Raw genomic sequence first — 19163 nt, 5'->3', positions numbered from 1 at the left:
TTTTGCGTCTTTTCTTTCGGTTTTATACACCAGCTTCAAACCTCTGAAACAACAATATTTTTGGTTATGGAAAATATAAAATATATTTCACAGCGGTTTAGATGGTACAATTATTCTCTACACTATACTCTCTTATTTTGTCACATAAACTGAAATTAGGCAAATTATTAGCATTTTAGCAACCAGGAAATGGTGGAGCGGTTTCTGCATAGTGCAACTTCAACTGTAAATACTACAGTATACTACAGTTTACTAAAGTAAATGCTACAGTATTCACTGTAGTGTTTCTGCAGACTTCAGTCTGCAAAAACCCTACAGTGAATACTACAGTAAAGTCCACAAAAACACTACAGTTAATACTATAGTATTTATTTTTTCATGTGGCTGGTGTCATATGATCGATTGCTTTGTCCATTCATATAAACAGTCATTGGTTTGTGCCCCCCCTGTAATTGAAGTTGATTGTTGGTTTGTGTCCCCTCTTTAGGATGGTTTTGAGGTTTCAGTAGGATTTAACTATGGTTGAACTCACTCTGTGTTGGCCAGTTTAATGATGGCCTTGGCCAGCAGCATGGGCCACAGCTCTGATTGGTTGGTGGTGGCAGGAAGCAGCAGGTTGTTGTCCTCATCAAATGGCAACGCATCGTCCACCGTGATCTTCCTCCAGCAGCCCTGACAGATGGGGGAGAGAAAAAAAGAGCCAACAGATGAGGAGGGAACAATAGAGCGAGGGGAGGTGGGGAGCAAGAGGGCAAGTAAGAGAGAGAGCGATAGAAATTGGAAATTGACAGAGGAAACAGTGAGTTTCATTTACCAGCCCATTACAGTATCAATACTTTCAGTGTATCGTTCTTTATTCTTTAGATTTGTTTAATAGGCTGGATATAATCCAATTTCCACTGACCAGGCAGTCAATGTTGAGAAAACTGTAGAATATGGGAGTGTTGACTTCAATCGATTTGCTGTTTGAAACATCAGGGACTAATCCAATAGTGACTGGTCTGTACTAGCACTGTGTAGGCAATGCTATTTGAAATGGAGCTCTACTATATAAGTGGTCCTTATTACATCTATTGTCCATTTGTCATGTAGGTACTGTATTTGATTGCAGCACCCTTGAGTATGATTCACAAACACCAGAGAGCATCACTACAGTTATTAAATACAGATGGGAAGAGATGGAGAAGTGGTGAGCTGGGACACTTTCACACAGCACAGTTGCTAAGTGAAAATCTTCCTAGGAAACCCATTTATTTTTCATTCATATAGCTAACCTATTTAGCTATTGAAGATGGACATTCCTACACCTACCATTCCATTTACCCTGCCTCTCTCCTTCTAGGAATCCATATTCTCTCTTCTACCCAGTGGCAGACAGGCAGCCTATCAGTGTTCTCTATGTCCACTGGCTGTCTGTGGGAGTTACACAGTGAAATATAGTGACGTGCAGCATCAGTCTTTAGACGCACAGTGTAATCTGACTGACTGATCACAGCTGTGCCTCTCTCTCGGTCTCATTGTCCTCCCCCATCCTAATCATCCCCCTCAGGAGCTGCTCAACCTTTCTGCAGATGAGACTGGACAGGGTGTGAAGGAGCTAACTTCATGAAGAGAGAGGGAGAGATGCAGAGGAGTATGTGAGAGAAAGGGCGGGAGGAAGAGGAAAAGAGACAGAGAGATAAACAAGGAGAGAGAGGGGAAGAGCGAGAGAGCGAGAGGTGATGAGAGAAAGCGAGAGTCGAGAGAGGGGAAGAGAGAAAGGAAGCGAGGGGATGGCGTATTATGTCTCCATATCCATCTGTTAGCATGCTAGTGTTGGCACGGGAGCTGCTGCCTCCAATCTTGTCATGCATGCCAGTGAGTTTAACTGTTACACTCTCTCTTCCTCCTATACCTCACAATCCCTTTCGTATTGCTGTGTTTGATACGCTTATGTTCAAAAACTTATATTTTTGACATTGAAAATCCAACAATTTGATAAAAATGTAATAGGCCTATCTTCACCACCCAAGAAAATGTTGCAAATGTATTGAAAATGAAATACAGAAATATCTAATTTACATAGGTTTTCACACCCCTGAGTTAATACTTTGTAGAAGCACCTTTGTCAGTGATTACAGCTGTGATTGTTTCTGGGTAAGTCTCAAGAGCTTTCCACACCTGGATTGTACAACATTTGCCCATTATTCTTTTCAAAATTCTTCAAGCTCTGTCAAGTTGGTTGTTGTTCATTGCTAGACAACCATTTTCAGGTTTTGCCATATATTTTCAAGTAGATTTAAGTCAAAACTGTAACTTGGCCACTCAGGAACATTCACGGTTCAAGCAACTCCAGTGTAGATTTGGCCTTGTGTTTTAGGTTATTTCCCTGCTGAAAGGTGAATTCATCTCCCAGTGTCTGGTGGAAAGCAGACTGAACCAGGTTTTTCTCTAGGGTTTTGCCTATGTTTAGCTCCATTCTGTTTCTATTTTATCCTGAAAAATTCCCCAGTCCTTAATGATTACAAGCATACCCATAACATGATGCAGCCACAACTCTGCTTGAAAATATGGAGAGTGGTACTCAGTAATGTGTTGTATTGGATTTGCCCCAAACATAACACTTTGTATTCAGGACAAAAAGTTAATTGCTTTGCCACATTTTTTGCAGTATTACTTTAATGCCTTTGATTCTGTACAGGCTTCCTTCTTTTCATTCTGTCACTTAGGATCGTATTGTGGAGTAACTACAATGTTGTTGATCCAGCCTCAGTTTTCTCCTATCATAGCCATTAAACTCTGTAACTGTTTTAATGTCACCATTGGCCTCATGGTGAAATCCCTGAGCGGTTTCATTCCTCTCCGGCAACTGAGTTAGGAAGGACGCCTGTATCTTTGTAGTGACAGGGTGTATTGATACACCATCCAAAGTGTAATTAATAAAAAAAACTGTTTTAACCCATCTACCAATAGGTGCCCTTCTTTGCGATGCATTGGAAAACCTTCACTGCTCGACTAAGGGACCTTACAGATAATTGTATGTGTGGGGTACAGAGATGAGGTAGTCATTCAAAAATCATGTTAAACACTATTATTGCACACAGAGTGAGTCCATGCAACTTATTATGTGACCTGTTAAGCAAATTTTTACTCCTGAACTTATTTATGCTTGCCATAAAAAAGGGGTTGAATACTTATTGACTCAAGACATTTCAGCTTTTAATTTTTAATTAATTTGTAAAAAATTACGAAAAACATAATTCTACTTCGACATTATGGGGTATTGTGTGTAGGCGAGTGACAAAAAATCTCAATGTAATCCCTTTAAAATTCAGGCTGTAACACAACAAAATGTGGAAAAAGCCAAGGAGTTTGAATACTTTCTGCAGGCACTGTATCAGTGGAGGCTGGTGGGAGGAGCTATAGGAGGACATGCTAATTGTAATGGCTGGAATGGAATCAATTGAACGGTATCAAACATATGGAAACCACATGTTTGACTCTGTTCCATTATTCCATTCCAGCCATTACAATGAGCCGGTCCTCCTACAACTCCTCCCACCAGCCTGCACTGTATGTATCATCATACCTCATACCGACTACTGACATTGCTTTGGAATTACCCCACAATACAGGAAGACCCATAGCATGACTGAGTGCCACCGCCTTGCTGTCATAAAAGTGTCCCACTGACTGATATCCTGAGGCAGATGACTCCTGTTATACCCTATCAATTCATCAGACGATGTGCAAAGCCTCCTCACATTAACACAGCAGCGAGACTGATTGATTCGTGCCTGAGTGGATGAGGCTGGGCTGCATCCTCTATTCTCTGTGTAGCCCTCTGAAATTAATGATGGATTGTCTTTTTCTCCTAGGTGAACAGGTGGAAATTAGCTGACCGGTGGAGTTTGGATACAACAATATGTTTGTGTCTTAACAACCTCAGGGTATGCGGGACGTTCAGACATGATTTAACATGGTAAGAACATGAGGGTAAATTAAAACACTTGGAAGCTACAAATAGAGTAGCATTTACTGTATCTTGTAAAGTGGAAAATATTTCATGCTAATAATACTATACTCCATAGGGCAGACCAGTTCCACAGTCCCAGATTAACAGACCCAGATTAAGCCTATATTCCTGGACTAAAAAGTGCTCTCAATGAAGACTGAATCCAGGGGTACTGCAGGGTTAAACTGGGTCAGAGAAACTAGGCCTATAATCTGTTTTGACTACACCTATCACTCACCATCCAGTAGAGTTTGACCACGTACTTCCCATAGACGTTATAGAGAGGCATGTGGCCCTTGACCACCTTACACAGGGAGTAGATGTGTTCCCAAGGCTTCCAGACGTCAGATCCCTGCTCTACTGACGTCCCATTACAGATCTTCCACACTATGTAGATCTCACTCACTATCCACCTGAAGAGCTGGGGAGAGGGACATAATGGAAAAAACTAAACAATCTATTGATCAATGACTAAATTACTTTAATGAACCAATTCAATCAATCACTTAATCTATAAGTGTCCCTATGTAATTCATTACTGTCCATCAGAAATCACTGTTAGATGACAACAGTGTGATAAGCCTTTACGAAAAGGTAAGTCAAGTAAAGTGTGTGGAGAGCGCTTACCTCACTGCAGAGCAGGTGCTCATTGGCTGCGGTCAGGTCAAATGATGATTCGTTCTCCACTATTACCGGAGGCTAGTATAAAATGCATGATATGTTTTTAACATGGGAACAAAATAATGGAATGGAAACAATGCTTTTCTATGATGCATCAAACAACCCCCTTTCCCACTTCTAAAGTGATGGACGCCTGGGCTCTGTGCAGTCAATGATGTTCTGAAAGTTACTGAACTGCAAAATGAAACATTACACAGACACATTTTGTAAAACGGCATTGGGAAGTTTACTAGATTACCCTCTGAAAAACAGGTTACCCATGTAAAATTGAAATATTCATGAAACAATTATTTTACTTTTCAAATATGCTTAGCTAAAAGAGTCCACCATAGTTTTTCCAGGATTCCTCAAGAGGACATGTTTGCAACCAAAATTGGATTAGAGAGTTAAGAGACTCCACCAGCCCACTAATCAAATACGAATTAAAGACTCCACCGATCATAGAGAGATAGCCTTCAAGATCTCTCACTCTCTCTTTCCCTCCCTCCAAGGAGAGCCCTTCCACTGCCATGGCAACCGTACATAAAAACCAAAACCTCAACTCATTCCGTCAATGAAGGGGTTCTAGAATAGGATGGTGAAGAGCGGAAGGAAGAGACAGAACAGCAGTGCCACATCTGTGCTTGATTGCGTATTCCTGTGCGTTTCATTTTATACAGAATGAATTAAACGTTCTTCACATTGTTGAGCGGAAGACGCCCCATGACCTGTGCTGGTAAGCACTAATACAAATAAGAGGAAGCTTAATTGCTTAGTGTTGCACACACACACAGACAGACAGACAGACAGACAGACAGACAGACAGACAGACAGACAGACAGACAGACAGACAGACAGACAGACAGACAGACAGACAGAGACAGAGACAGAGACAGAGACAGAGACAGAGACAGAGACATAACAGCCATACATTTCTGCACACTACATGATAAGATGGCCCTGAGTGACCTGGCTATCTATAGCACTCTGTTGAACTTTGTGAAATACTGTACATGTAGCCTAGTTTAGTGGAACATTCTGTTCTTGTGCAGTCTCTTTGCAGTGTGTCGACTTGAATGCCCTGGCCCTGAGCAGTGGAAAAAGTACACAACTGTCATACTTTAGTAAAAGTAAAGATACCTTCATAGATAATGACTAAAGTAAAAGTCACCAAATAAAAGTAAAAAAGTATTTGGTTTTAAATACACTTCAGTATCAAAAGTAAATATATTTGCTAAAATATACTTAAGAATCAAAAGTATAAATAATTTCACATTCCTTATATTATATATGGGCTCCCGAGTGGCGCAGCAGTCTAAGGCACTGCATCTCAGTGCTAGAGGCGTCACTACAGACCCTGGTTCGATTCCAGGCTGTATCACATCCGGCCGTGATTGGGAGTCCCATAGGGCGGCGCACAATTGGTCTAGCGTCTTCTGGGTTTGGCCGGAGTAGGCTGTCATTGTAAATAAGAATTTGTTCTTAACTGATTTGCATAGTTAAATAAAGGTAAAATTAAATAAAAAATTAAGCAAACCAGACACCATCATTTTCTTGTTGTTTTAATTTGCGGATAGCCAGGGGCACACTCCAACACTTAGACAATAATTTAAAAAACAAATAATCTGTGTTTAGTGAGTCGGCCAGATCAGAGGCAGTATGTACGACCAGCGATTTTCTCTGGTTTTACCTGTCCTGCTAACCATTCGAAATGTAATAAGTACTTTTGGGTGTCAGGGAAAATGTATGAAGTAAAAAGTACATAATTTTATTTAGGAATATAGTGGAGTAAAATAATATAAATAGTAAAGTACAGATACACCCCAAAACTACACTGCTCAAAAAAATTAAGGGAACACTTAAACAACACATCCTAGATCTGAATGAATGAAATAATCTTATTAAAAACGTTTTGCTTTACATAGTTGAATGTGCTGACAACAAAATCACACAAAAATTATCAATGGAAATCAAATGTATCAACCCATGGAGGTCTGGATTTGGAGTCACCCTCAAAATTAAAGTGGAAAACCAAACTACAGGCTAATCCAACTTTGATGTAATGTCCTTAAAACAAGTCAAAATGAGGCTCAGTAGTGTGTGTGGCCTCCACGTGTGCCTGTATGACCGCCCTACAACTCCTGGACAGTCTGTGGTGCAACGTGGCGTGGATGGAGCGAGACATGATGTCCCAGATGTGCTCAATTGGATTCAGGTCTGGGGAATGGGCGGGCCAGTTCATAGCATCAATGCCTTCCTCTTGCAGGAACTGCTGACACACTCCAGCCACATGAGGTCTAGCATTGTCTTGCATTAGGAGGAACCCAGGGCCAACCGCACCAGCATATGGTCTCACAAGGGGTCTGAGGATCTCATCTCGGTACCTAATGGCAGTCAGGCTTCCTCTGGCGAGCACATGGAGGGCTGTGCGGCCCCCCAAAGAAATGCCACCCCACACCATGACTGACCCACCGCCAAACCAGTCATGCTGGAGGATGTTGCAGGCAGTAGAACGTTCTCCACGGCGTCTCCAGACTCTGTCACGTCTGTCACATGTGCTCAGTGTGAACCTGCTTTCATCTGTGAAGAGCACAGGGTGCCAGTGGCGAATTTGCCAATCTTGGTGTTCTCTGGAAAATGCCAAACGTCCTGCACAGTGTTGGGCTGTAAGCACAACCCCCACCTGTGGACGTCGGGCCCTCATACCACCCTCATGGAGTGTGTTTCTGACCGTTTGAGCAGACACATGCACATTTGTGGCCTGCTGGAGGTCATTTTGCAGGGCTCTGGCAGTGCTCCTCCTGCTCCTCCCTGCACAAAGGCGGAGGTAGCGGTCCTGCTGCTGGGTTGTTGCCCTCCTATGGCCTCCTCCACGTCTCCTGATGTACTGGCCTGTCTCCTGGTAGCGCCTCCATGCTCTGGACACTACGCTGACAGACACAGCAAACCTTCTTCCCACAGCTCGCATTGATGTGCCATCCTGGATGAGCTGCACTACCTGAGCCACTTGTGTGGGTTGTAGACTCCGTCTCATGCTACCACTAGAGTGAAAGCACCGCCAGCATTCAAAAGTGACCAAAACATCAGCCAGGAAACATAGGAACTGAGAAGTGGTCTGTGTTTACCACCTGCAGAACCACTTCTTTATTGGGGGTGTCTTGCTAATTGCCTATAATTTCCACCTGTTGTCTATTCCATTTGCACAACAGCATGTGAAATTTATTGTCAATCAGTGTTGCTTCCTAAGTGGACAGTTTGATTGACTTGAAGTTACATTGTGTTGTTTAAGTGTTCCCTTTATTTTTTTGAGCAGTGTATTTATGTGGTACTTTAAAGTATTTTTACTTAAGTACTTTACACCACTGGCCCTGAGTATATCTAGTACTGTGCATCATATGTGTCCTCTATGTTGGATGCAGACTGTGTGATGCACAATCCAAGGCCATGCCCTGAAGTACCCTTACCTTGGTGAGTATGTGCTCTGAAGGGCGCTTCCATGAGTGCACTTTCAGCGACAGAGGCAGCTCGACCTTTCCCTCTGGATCCTCAAAGAATGGCTGTGGACAAAGAACCAAAGAAACGTTAAAGAAAGTTGTGATAAATAAAAAAGTATACCAGTTTCATTTAAGGACCAAAAAATGTACAGCTGTGCCTATATCTTGCAAAATAGTTGGGAAGAGATTTTCGATGTACCGATTCCATGGCACATGGTTTATGAACTGATACGCAAAACAACGCTGGATTTAAAACTTTGAATTTTCTATTTAATTTATTATACAAAATTCTTGCCACCAATATAATGTTATATATATGGGTGATACAACCATCCCAGCTCTGCAGTTTTCGCTACGAAGAGACCGAAACATTAGATCATTTGTTTGGTACTGTCCATATGTAGCTTGTTTTTGGTCGCAGGTCCAGGAATGGTTGAAGAAGTGCAACATTTACCTGGAGCTAACTCTGCAGATAGCAGTACTGGGTGATTTGAAAAGTCATAGTCAATCGATCAATAATATGGATGGTGTTAAGTGACAGATTGGAGGGGTTGAGTGGAGCTGAAGGGTGGGATTAAAAACAACAAGATAACTCATGTAAAATATACTGTCCGTAAAATGTATATAGGTTCAGAACTTTTGTGAAACAGCACAGTTAAAAATACATGGCAAAATAGAAATCAAACTGGATGGTCTTCAGAGAGAGATGGGAGGGGTTGATGGTAGCTGAAGGATAGGATTAAAAACAAACAAAGATAAGTATTGTAAAATACATTGTGTCCGTAAAATGTATATATTATGTATAAGCTGGAAGTAGAAGCATAAGTGTTGTTGTCCATTAGTTTACTCCAATTAGGGGAGGGGTGGTAGGGTTAGGGGAAAATACATTTTAAATATATATATATATATATACAGTGGGGAAAAAAAGTATTTAGTCAGCCACCAATTGTGCAAGTTCTCCCACTTACAAAGATGAGAGAGGCCTGTAATTTTCATCATAGGTACACGTCAACTATGACAGACAAATTGAGAATTTTTTTTCCAGAAAATCACATTGTAGGATTTTTTATGAATTTATTTGCAAATTATGGTGGAAAATAAGTATTTGGTCACCTACAAACAAGCAAGATTTCTGGCTCTCACAGACCTGTAACTTCTTCTTTAAGAGGCTCCTCTGTCCTCCACTCGTTACCTGTATTAATGGCACCTGTTTGAACTTGTTATCAGTATAAAAGACACCTGTCCACAACTTCAAACAGTCACACTCCAAACTCCACTATGGCCAAGACCAAAGAGCTGTCAAAAGACACCAGAAACAAAATTGTAGACCTGCAGCAGGCTGGGAAGACTGAATCTGCAATAGGTAAGCAGCTTGGTTTGAAGAAATCAACTGTGGGAGCAATTATTAGGAAATGGAAGACATAAAAGACCACTGATAATCTCCCTCGATCTGGGGCTCCACGCAAGATCTCACCCCGTGGGGTCAAAATGATCACAAGAACGGTGAGCAAAAATCCCAGAACCACACGGGGGGACCTAGTGAATGACCTGCAGAGAGCTGGGACCAAAGTAACAAAGCCTACCATCAGTAACACACTACGCCGCCAGGGACTCAAATCCTGCAGTGACAGACGTGTCCCCCTGCTTAAGCCAGTACATGTCCAGGCCCGTCTGAAGTTTGCGAGAGTGCATTTGGATGATCCAGAAGAGAATTGGGAGAATGTCATATGGTCAGATGAAACCAAAATATAACTTTTTGGTAAAAACTCAACTCGTCGTGTGTGGAGGACAATGAATGCTGAGTTGCATCCAAAGAACACCATACCTACTGTGAAGCATGGGGGTGGAAACATCATGCTTTGGGGCTGTTTTTCTGCGAAGGGACCAGGACGACTGATACGTGTAAAGGAAAGAATGAATGGGGCCATGTATCGTGAGATTTTGAGTGAAAACCTCCTTCCATCAGCAAGGGCATTGAAGATGAAACGTGGCTGGGTCTTTCAGCGTGACAATGATCCCAAACACACCACCCGGGCAACGAAGGAGTGGCTTCGTAAGAAGCATTTCAAGGTCCTGGAGTGGCCTAGCCAGTCTCCAGATCTCAACCCCATAGAAAATCTTTGGAGGGAGTTGAAAGTCTGTGTTGCCCAGCGACAGCCCCAATACATCACTGCTCTAGAGGAGATCTGCATGGAGGAATGGGCCAAAATACCAGCAACAGTGTGTGAAAACCTTGTGAAGACTTACAGAAAACGTTTGACCTGTGTCATTGCCAACAAAGGGTATATAACAAAGTATTGAGAAACTTTTGTTATTGAACAAATACTTATTTTCCACCATAATTTGCAAATAAATTCATTAAAAATCCTACAATGTGATTTTCTGGATTGTTTTTTCTCATTTTGTCTGTCATAGTTGAAGTGTACCTATGGTGAAAATTACAGGCCTCTCTCATCTTTTTAAGTGGGAGAACTTGCACAATTCGTGGCTGACTAAATACTTTTTTCCCCATTGTATATATATATATATATATATATATATATATATATATATACACAGTGACTTCGGAAATTATTCAGACCACTTGACTTCTTCCACATTTTGTTACGTTACATCCTTATTCTAAAATGGATGGTCCTAAAATGTGGTCCTCTGTAGCTTAGCTGGTAGAGCACGGCGCTTGTAACGCCAAGGTAGTGGGTTCGATCCCCGGGACCACCCATACACAAAAAAAAATTATGCACGCATGACTGTAAGTCGCTTTGGATAAAAGCGTCTGCTAAATGGCATATTATATTATTATTATTAAATAAAAACCAACACATAATACCCCATTATGATAAAGCGAAAACAGGTTTTTAGAAATGTTTGCAAATTCATAAAAAAACTAAAATAGAAATACCTTATTTATGTAAGTATTCAGACCCTTTGCTATGAGACTCGAAATTGAGCTCAGGTGCATCCTGTTTCCATTCATCATCCTTGAGATGTTTCAACAACTTGATTGGAGTCTACCTGTGGTAAATTCAATTGATTGGACTTATTTGGAAAGACACACACCTGTCTATATAAGGTCCCACAGTTAACAGTGCATGTCAGAGCAAAAACCAAGCCATGAGGTCGAAGGAATTGTCCGTAGAGCTCCGACACAGGATCTGGGGAAGGGTACCTATTCATTTCTGCAGCATTGAAGGTCCCCAAGAACACAATTGCCTGCATCATTCTTAAATGGAAGAAGTTTGAAACCACCAAAACACTTCTGAGAGCTGGCCGCCCGGCCAATCTGAGCAATAAGGGGAGAAGGGTCAGGGAGGTGACCAAGAACCCGATGGTCACTCTGACAGAGCTATATAGTTCCTCTGTGGAGATGGGAGAACCTTCCAGAAGGACAACCATCTCTGCACCAATCAAGCCTTTATGGTAGTGGCCAGACGGAAGCCACTCCTCAGTAAAAGGCACATGACAGCCCACTTGGAGTTTGCCAAAAGGCACCTAAAGACTCTTAGACCATGAGAAACAAGATTCTCTGGTCTGATGAAACCAAGATTGAACTCTTTGGCCTGAATGCCAAGCGTCACGTCTGGAGGAAACCTGGCACCAGCCCTACGGTGAAGCATGGTGGTGGAAGCATCATTTTGTGGGGATGTTTTTCAGCGGCAGGGACTGGGAGACTAGTCAGGATCGAGACAAAGATGAACGGAACAAAGTACAGAGACATCCTTGATGAAAACCTGCTCCAGTGCGCTCACTACCTCAGACTGGGGCGACGGCTCACTTCCCAACAGGACAACGACCCTAAGCACACAGCCAAGACAATGCAGGAGTGGCTTCGGGACAAGTCTCTGAATGTCCTTGAGTGGCCCGGACTTGAATGCGATAGAACATCTCTGGAGAGACCTGAAAATAGCTGTGCAGCAATGCTCCCCATCCAACCTGACATACCTTGAGAGGATCTGCAGAGAAGAATGGGAGAAACTCCCCAAATACAGGTGTGCCAAGCTTGAAGCGTCATACCCAAGAAGACTCGAGGCTGTAATCGCTGCCAACGGTGCTTCAACAAAGTACTGAGTAAAGGGTCTGAATACTTATGTAAATGTGATATTTCAGTTTTTCTAAAAACCTGTTTTTGCTTTGTCATTATGGGGTATTGTGTGTAGATAGATGAGGGGAAAAAACAATTTAATCAATTTTAGAATAAGGCTGTAACGTAACAAAATGTGGAAAAAGTCAAGAGGTCTGAATACTTTCCGAATGCACTGTGTATATGTACACTACCGGTCAAAAGTTTTAAAACACCTACTCATTCAAGGGTTTTTCTTTATTTTTGCTATTTTCTACATTGTAGAATAATAGTGAAGACACCAAAACTATGAAATACCACATATGGAATCATGTCGTTACCAAAAAAGTGTTAAACAAATCAAAATATATTTTATATTTGAGATTCTTCAAATAGCCACCCCTTTGCCTTGATGACAGCTTTGCACACTCTTGGCATTCTCTCAACCAGCTTCAAATGAAATGCTTTTCCAACAGTCTTGAAGGAGTTCCCACATATGCTGAGCACTTGTTGGCTGCTTTTCCTTCACTCTGCGGTCGACTCATCCCAAACAATCTCAATTTGGTTGAGGTCGGGGGATTGTGGAGGCCAGGTCATCTGATGCAGCACTCCATCACCCTCCTTCTTGGTCAAATAGCCCTTACACAGCCTGGAGGTGTGTTGGGTCATTGTCCTGTTGAAAAACAAATGATAGTCCCACTAAGCCCAAACCAGATGGGATGGCGTATCGCTGCAGACACCCCCACACCATAACACCTCCTCCTCCATGCTTTACGGTGGGAAATACACATTTACATTTACATTTTAGTCATTTAGCAGACACTCTTATCTTAAATACATTTTCATACACAAGCAGAGATCATCCGTTCACCCACATCGCGTCTCACAAAGACAATGCGGTTCGAACCAAAGGACAAATTTCCACCGGTCTAATGTCCATTGCTGGTGTTTCTTGGCCCAAGCAAGTCTCTTCTTATTATTGGTGTCCTTTAGTAGTAGTTTCTTTGCAGCAATTCGACCATGAAGGCTTGATTCACACAGTCTCCTCTGAACAGTTGATGTTGAGATGTTGCTGTGACTTGAACTCTGTGAAGCATTTATTTGGGATGCAATTTCTGAGGCTGGTAACTCAAATTAACTAATCCTCTGCAACAGAGGAAACTCTGGGTCTTCCATTCCTCTCACGGTCCTCATGAGAGCCAGTTTCATCATAGTGCTTGATGGTTTTTGTGACTGCACTTGAAGAAACGTTTAAAGTTCTTGAAATGTTCCATATTGACTGACCTTCATGTCTTAAAGTAATGATGGACTGTCGTTTCTCTTTGCTTATTTGAGCCGTAATATGGACTTGGTCTTTTACCAAATAGGGCTATCTTGTGTATACCCCCCCCACACACACACACACACACACACACACACACCTTGTCACTACACAACTGAATGGCTCAAACGCATTAAGATGGAAAGAAATTCCACAAATTAACTTTTAAGAAGGCACACCTGTTAATTGAAATGCATTCCAGGTGACTACCTCATGAAGCTGGTTGAGAGAATGCCAAGAGTGTGCAAAGTTGTCATCAAGGCAAAGAGTGGCTATTTGAAGAATCTCAAATATAAAATATATTTTGATTTGTTTTACACTTTTTTGGTCACTACATGATTCCATATGTGTTATTTCATAGTTTTGGTGTCTTCACTACTATTCTACAATTAGAAAATAGTAAAAATAAAGAAAAACCCTTGAATGAGTAGGTGTGCTAAAACTTTTGACCGGTAGTGTATATATTTACAAAAAATATATATGAGGGATTGGAAATTATGCAGACAATTACATTGATGGAAGCTACAATCTATCTGCAGTATTAACGCTGATCTACCCACCCCCAAATAAAAAACAAAAGAGCCAAAGAAACTCAGGTTGACCTTCATTGTCATGAGTCTTGTTCTGGAGGCAGAACTGAGCGAGTTTCCCTTAGAAAGGCCAGCTGCAAAGTCAAAATTGATTATATTGTAAAAAATCTAACAAAAATGAGCTTTTTGGTCTTACTTTAAGGTTAGGGTTAGGCATTAGGGTTAGCAGTGTGGTTTAAAATCTGAGTTTATGACTTTGTGGCTGTGCCAGTTAGTACCGACTCTGCAGTGCTGCCTCCAGAACAAGATTCATGACAAAAAACGCTAACCTGCCAAAGAAACATGAGGCACTGCAGGCTGCAGTATCTAAGAAATCCATCCATAGATGGATAGCCTAGATCCTATAGGAATTTCACTAGGCCTAATCCATCAATACTAACCAAAAATGGACTCTTCCCCATCTTCCCATCCTTAGCGCCCTTGGCCGCATCCCATTTCTCTGTGTTGACCTCTGCCTCACTCCACTCCGGCCAGATGGGGTAGCGGCATCTCCTCAGCTCTCCTGGGCCCTCTGAGGCACTAGCCACCAGGGACGATGCTCTGGGGGGGTAACCACAAACAAGCATGATTCAGGTTTGACACCTATAAACAGGTGTGTGTTGTAGTGCCACACCAGCCATGATGCTGTGGTATTCATAAACATGTTTAGGCTATACATTATTATTACAACTGATGCATTTTAGTTGGTGGTGCTATCGACACAATCATGTACTGACTCCCTTCCGCACACAGTCAGTAACTTGGATTGGAAGAGCCGAGGGGCAGGGATTTCAAAGCAGAACCCTGGCAAATTGCCCCGTGTACAGCTTGTTCATGAAACTCAGTGGTTGGGCGCTTTTGTAAAGTGAGAGCAGAGCAAGAGCCCTGAAGCTACAGATAAATAATGCCAGCTTGCAGGCTAGCTACATCAAGGTCCACAATATCAAGAAGCAGTGCTTTTAGAACTAGCTAGTGAGTAGGATGCTGAAAATGGGCGTTTAAACCCTGTGGTGTTTAAAATTAGGTGACTAGCTACTTTTTTCTGGCAGAGTTTTACATTTCGTGGGCTCAAGCAAAGTAGACAGAAGTGACAAATCACAAAACGCAGTAGGCTAGCTAGCCCCTGTCAGACAACTCCCTGGCCACGCTACATAATGCTGCGTTCATAACCAAGTGGGAGGTGGTAAATACCAATTGGATGCATTCATGTGCTTTGAACTTGGCAAATGGCCAACAAGCTGCGTCAACCCTAAACTAAAGGTAAAGCTATCAGGGCATGTAAAGACATTATAGGGTTCAAAAATTGCATTTTAATAAATCATGTTTTGTTGTTGCATTTAACTGTCGAAAATGCTGTTATCGAGGTCATTTCCTTAGTAGGTGACGTCAGAGGTCAGCCTGTGACCCCATTTTGATATAGATTTCTTTTTGCGACCCCACCATGTAAAAAAAAGCAGCCAATTTTTACTTTTTTAAATTTGGCCTATGGCAGTCTATTACAAATCAGTCTGACAGTATTTTTGACAGTATTTCAATCTGAAGGAAGTATGGTTTGAAGTAGGCAAAGGCGGTATATAATACTATTTACTGTACTATAGGAAGGCCCACCAAAGAGAATGGGGGGGGGCATTATGATTGATTGACACCTGTCGTACCTTGCCAACAAGTTCAGACATTTAGCTAGCTAACGTTGCTGTGTAACGTTACTTTGTAATTAGCTGACTAGCTACCTATGACAGTGATAACCACAAATAACATGTAACACCATGGCAAATATACGTTAATTTGAAATCAGAGTATTTAAGTGTTGCTTGACATGATAAATAACGACCATTATAGCATAGATACTACGCTAGCTTGACCATCAACCAGTCTTACTCTTTATTTGGTGTCTGTCCTTGTGATGAAGTGACACGGCTGGAGGACAACTCCTTTTTCTTTGCTGGAGCTTTTGACATTCGGGCTGTGTCGTAGACGTTGATTCACCTGAACTATTAGCTGAAATAAGTGACAGTGTTAGCTAGCTTGCTAGCGCGTTTGTTTTGACTGGAAGCTCAGCTGGAGAAAGTTTGATATGTTGCTAAGCGACAAAGCCCAAGCCGCAGGAGATAATTGCCTCCTCGAGCCTCCCAGGCCTCTAAGCCTGTCGGTTATCAAAGGTACAACCTACTGCTCTCACTGCACCAATGATGTATATAATCCACTGTACATTTAAATCATTGCACTGCACCCGTCAAATGAACTGCATCTGCCCTCATACACATCTACATTATTATACAACTTAGCAAAATCTCTTTCTTCTCTTTACCACGGAACTTTACTTCTCAAACACTGAGGAGAAAACCACAACAAACAAGGTATAGGCTACATTAGAATGGTCATACCCAGTTTTTCTTCCTTCAATTGTGGAATTGGATCAGTTTTATGGATTCCACCTGTGTGTAGGCCTCATCTTATTCTCCATTTACGTTTGGCTTATGCTGACAAAATTAATTGCACTGTTCAAAATACGGTTTCCTAGCTAAGTGTATCTCTGGGTATTGAGATTAATTTGACTGTTGCTATTTCTCAAATAAAACGTTAATTTGCTACTCAAACATATCCTACAACTATGACCTTCACTATATGAGTAGCCAAATCTATGCATTCAAATGATCCCAACAGCAGGGAATGTAGCCAAATTGACTTTTCATTAAGTGAATAACAAGTCCATTTGTATACATTGGGTTGGGTAGTACATTGGCTTGCGAAAGTACTCACCCCCCTTGGCATTTTTGTTATTTTGTTGCCTTACAACCTGGAATTAAAATGGATTTTTTGGGAGGTTTGTATCATTTCATTTCCACAACATGCCTACCACTTTGAAGATGCAAAATATTTTTTCTTGTGAAACAAACAAGAAATAAGACAAAAAAAAAACAGAAAACTTGAGCATACATAACTATTCACCCCCCCACCCCAAAGTCAATACTTGGGGTTATTGTCCTGCTGGAAGGTGAACCTCCGTCCCAATCTTAAATCTCTGGAAGACTGAAACAGGTTACCCTCAAGAATTTCCCTGTATTTAGCGCCATCCATCATTCCTTCAATTCTGACCAGTTTCCCAGTCCCTGCCGATGAAAAACATCCCCACAGCATGATGCTGCCACCACCATGCTTCACTGTGGGGATGTTGTTCTCGGGGGTGATGAGAGGTGTTGGGTTTGCACCAGACATAGCGTTTTCCTTGATGGCCAAAAAGCTCAATTTTAGTCTCATCTGACCAGAGTACCTTCTTCCATATGTTTGGGGAGTCTCCCACATGGCTTTTGGCGAACACCAAACGTGTTTGCTTTTTTTATTCTTTAACAATGTCTTTTTTTCTGGCCACTCTTCCGTAAAGCCCAGCTCTGTGGAGTGTACGGCTTAAAGTGGTCATATGGACAGATACTCCAATCCACGCTGTGGCGCTTTGCATCTCCTTCAGGGTGTGACGACCCTCCCACTCTGTCTGCCGTATTCTCTCTTTGCTCTTGTTTCCTTATTAGGATGCCGGTGGGCGGAGTTGGGAGGGTCGTCAGCTACATGGGAAACACCTGGGCCGGGTGTGTCCCAGCATAAATGGACCTCTTCCACATTCATGGAGGAGACTCTCTCCAGGCAGATACTTTGACTTTGGTTGTGGTATTTTTGTGGCCTTTTTGGTTGTTTGCTTTGGCACCTCTCAACACTTTTCCATATTACATTTATGCATGCAAACACTCACTTACACTACTGATTACTGATTACACACACCATTGTTATTTGATTTAGTTTACTTTAGTTAATAAATATATACTTTGAGTATTCCTTGTCTCCACGTGTCTCCCTTTTGTTACGAACTTGAGCCGGTTCGTGACAAGTGGGGGCTCGTCCGGGATCTTGAACTGGTTGTGTTTGGGAGAACGTGGAGTTAATGTCCAATTCTGTAGGGTCTTTCTTTGTAAATTTTGTTAGTTTGTTTGAGTTTGATAGGCCCAGTATTGGTTGCCTTTGGGTTGTGTACTGCGTTGGAGAGAGTACATTGGTTAGTTTCCAGTCCCTGCCCAGCCTGGAAACTCTTGCTCTACTCGCTGTTGGGACATCGGTCTGAGGAGGTGAGTACAATCGGCTGTGTACCTCAGTGGGAGATTGGGTAGGGTAGTGACATTTGCTACCCGGAGCTATAGCTTTTCCCCTGATAGGCTTAGTGACGTGTTTTGTTTTGGGATACGTTGGGCATGGTTAAATGTTTGTTATTTTTGTGTGGTGTCTGTGGACTGAGCAGTTGTCTCGGGGGCACATCCGTGGCTTGGGGGAATCTACCAGCGTGCTGGGGGGTTTAATTCCTTGCCAGCGGGCTACAGTGCGTAATTACCCACCGCGAATCTGCACGAAGACTAGGGTTGAGTTATTGTAGGTTTTGGGGAAGCTCCTTATCCCAGCTCTCTTCTGTGGTGCTCGGTGTGATTGTCATTTCTCTTGTGTCTGGTGTGCTCAGCAGAGGGGTTGAGCAAGATTATTATGATATATATATATATATATATATTTTTTCCCTGATTATGGCGTCTAATGTAGACGAGTTCATTCGCTATCCATCAGAAGAACTGTTAGAAGTATGTACTAAAGAACAGCTGTTGAAGGTTGCTGAACACTACAAGGTTGAAATTAGTGATAAACGTCTAAAAAATTCTATTAGGTTAATATTGAAGGCCAATTTGATGGAGAGTGGTATTCTGGATGTTACCACTGGGGCAGCCTCTGCTGAGGACACGTTGTCTTCCCGATATGTTACAATGACCGCTCCATCGGTTAGTCATAGTAGTCTTCTTTTTGAACAGCAGAAAGAACTGCTTCTGTTACAGCTAGAGCATGAACAAAATGGACAAAGAGCTAAAATGGAGCATGATCGTGTAAAATATGAAAGGGAATTGGAATTTAAACAGGATATGGAGCGTGCTAAAATCAAGCTGCAACAAGAGCGACTAGAGTTGGTTAGGGAAGGAAAGCTCTCAGGGGAGAGATTGCTCTGGGAAGGTGATCCAGAGTTACCTAGGGGTCGTTCCTC

The 19163-nt window shown here is 42.1% G+C and overlaps 1 protein-coding gene across 1 annotated transcript in view; it reads right to left on the bottom strand.

Moving 5' to 3' along the window:
• The window catches only part of adgb (androglobin), a 94391-nt gene extending 78242 nt beyond the window's left edge, over positions 1-16149 (bottom strand). The window contains exons 1-6 of the mRNA XM_041865892.1: positions 15977-16149; positions 14500-14659; positions 8119-8211; positions 4622-4693; positions 4233-4415; positions 533-672 (exon numbers count right to left, since the gene is read on the bottom strand). Coding sequence (XP_041721826.1) covers positions 533-672; positions 4233-4415; positions 4622-4693; positions 8119-8211; positions 14500-14659; positions 15977-16056 — 728 coding nt within the window. The 5' untranslated portion in view covers positions 16057-16149. The remainder of the gene's footprint in view (positions 1-532; positions 673-4232; positions 4416-4621; positions 4694-8118; positions 8212-14499; positions 14660-15976) is intronic.
• Between the last annotated feature and the right edge of the window lie 3014 nt (positions 16150-19163).

Source organism: Coregonus clupeaformis, chromosome 36 (genome assembly GCF_020615455.1).
Source record: "Coregonus clupeaformis isolate EN_2021a chromosome 36, ASM2061545v1, whole genome shotgun sequence".
NCBI classification, from domain to species: Eukaryota; Metazoa; Chordata; class Actinopteri; order Salmoniformes; family Salmonidae; genus Coregonus; species Coregonus clupeaformis.
The sequence above is the reverse complement of the archived record's forward strand: the minus strand, read 5'-3'. Positions and strand labels throughout refer to the sequence as shown.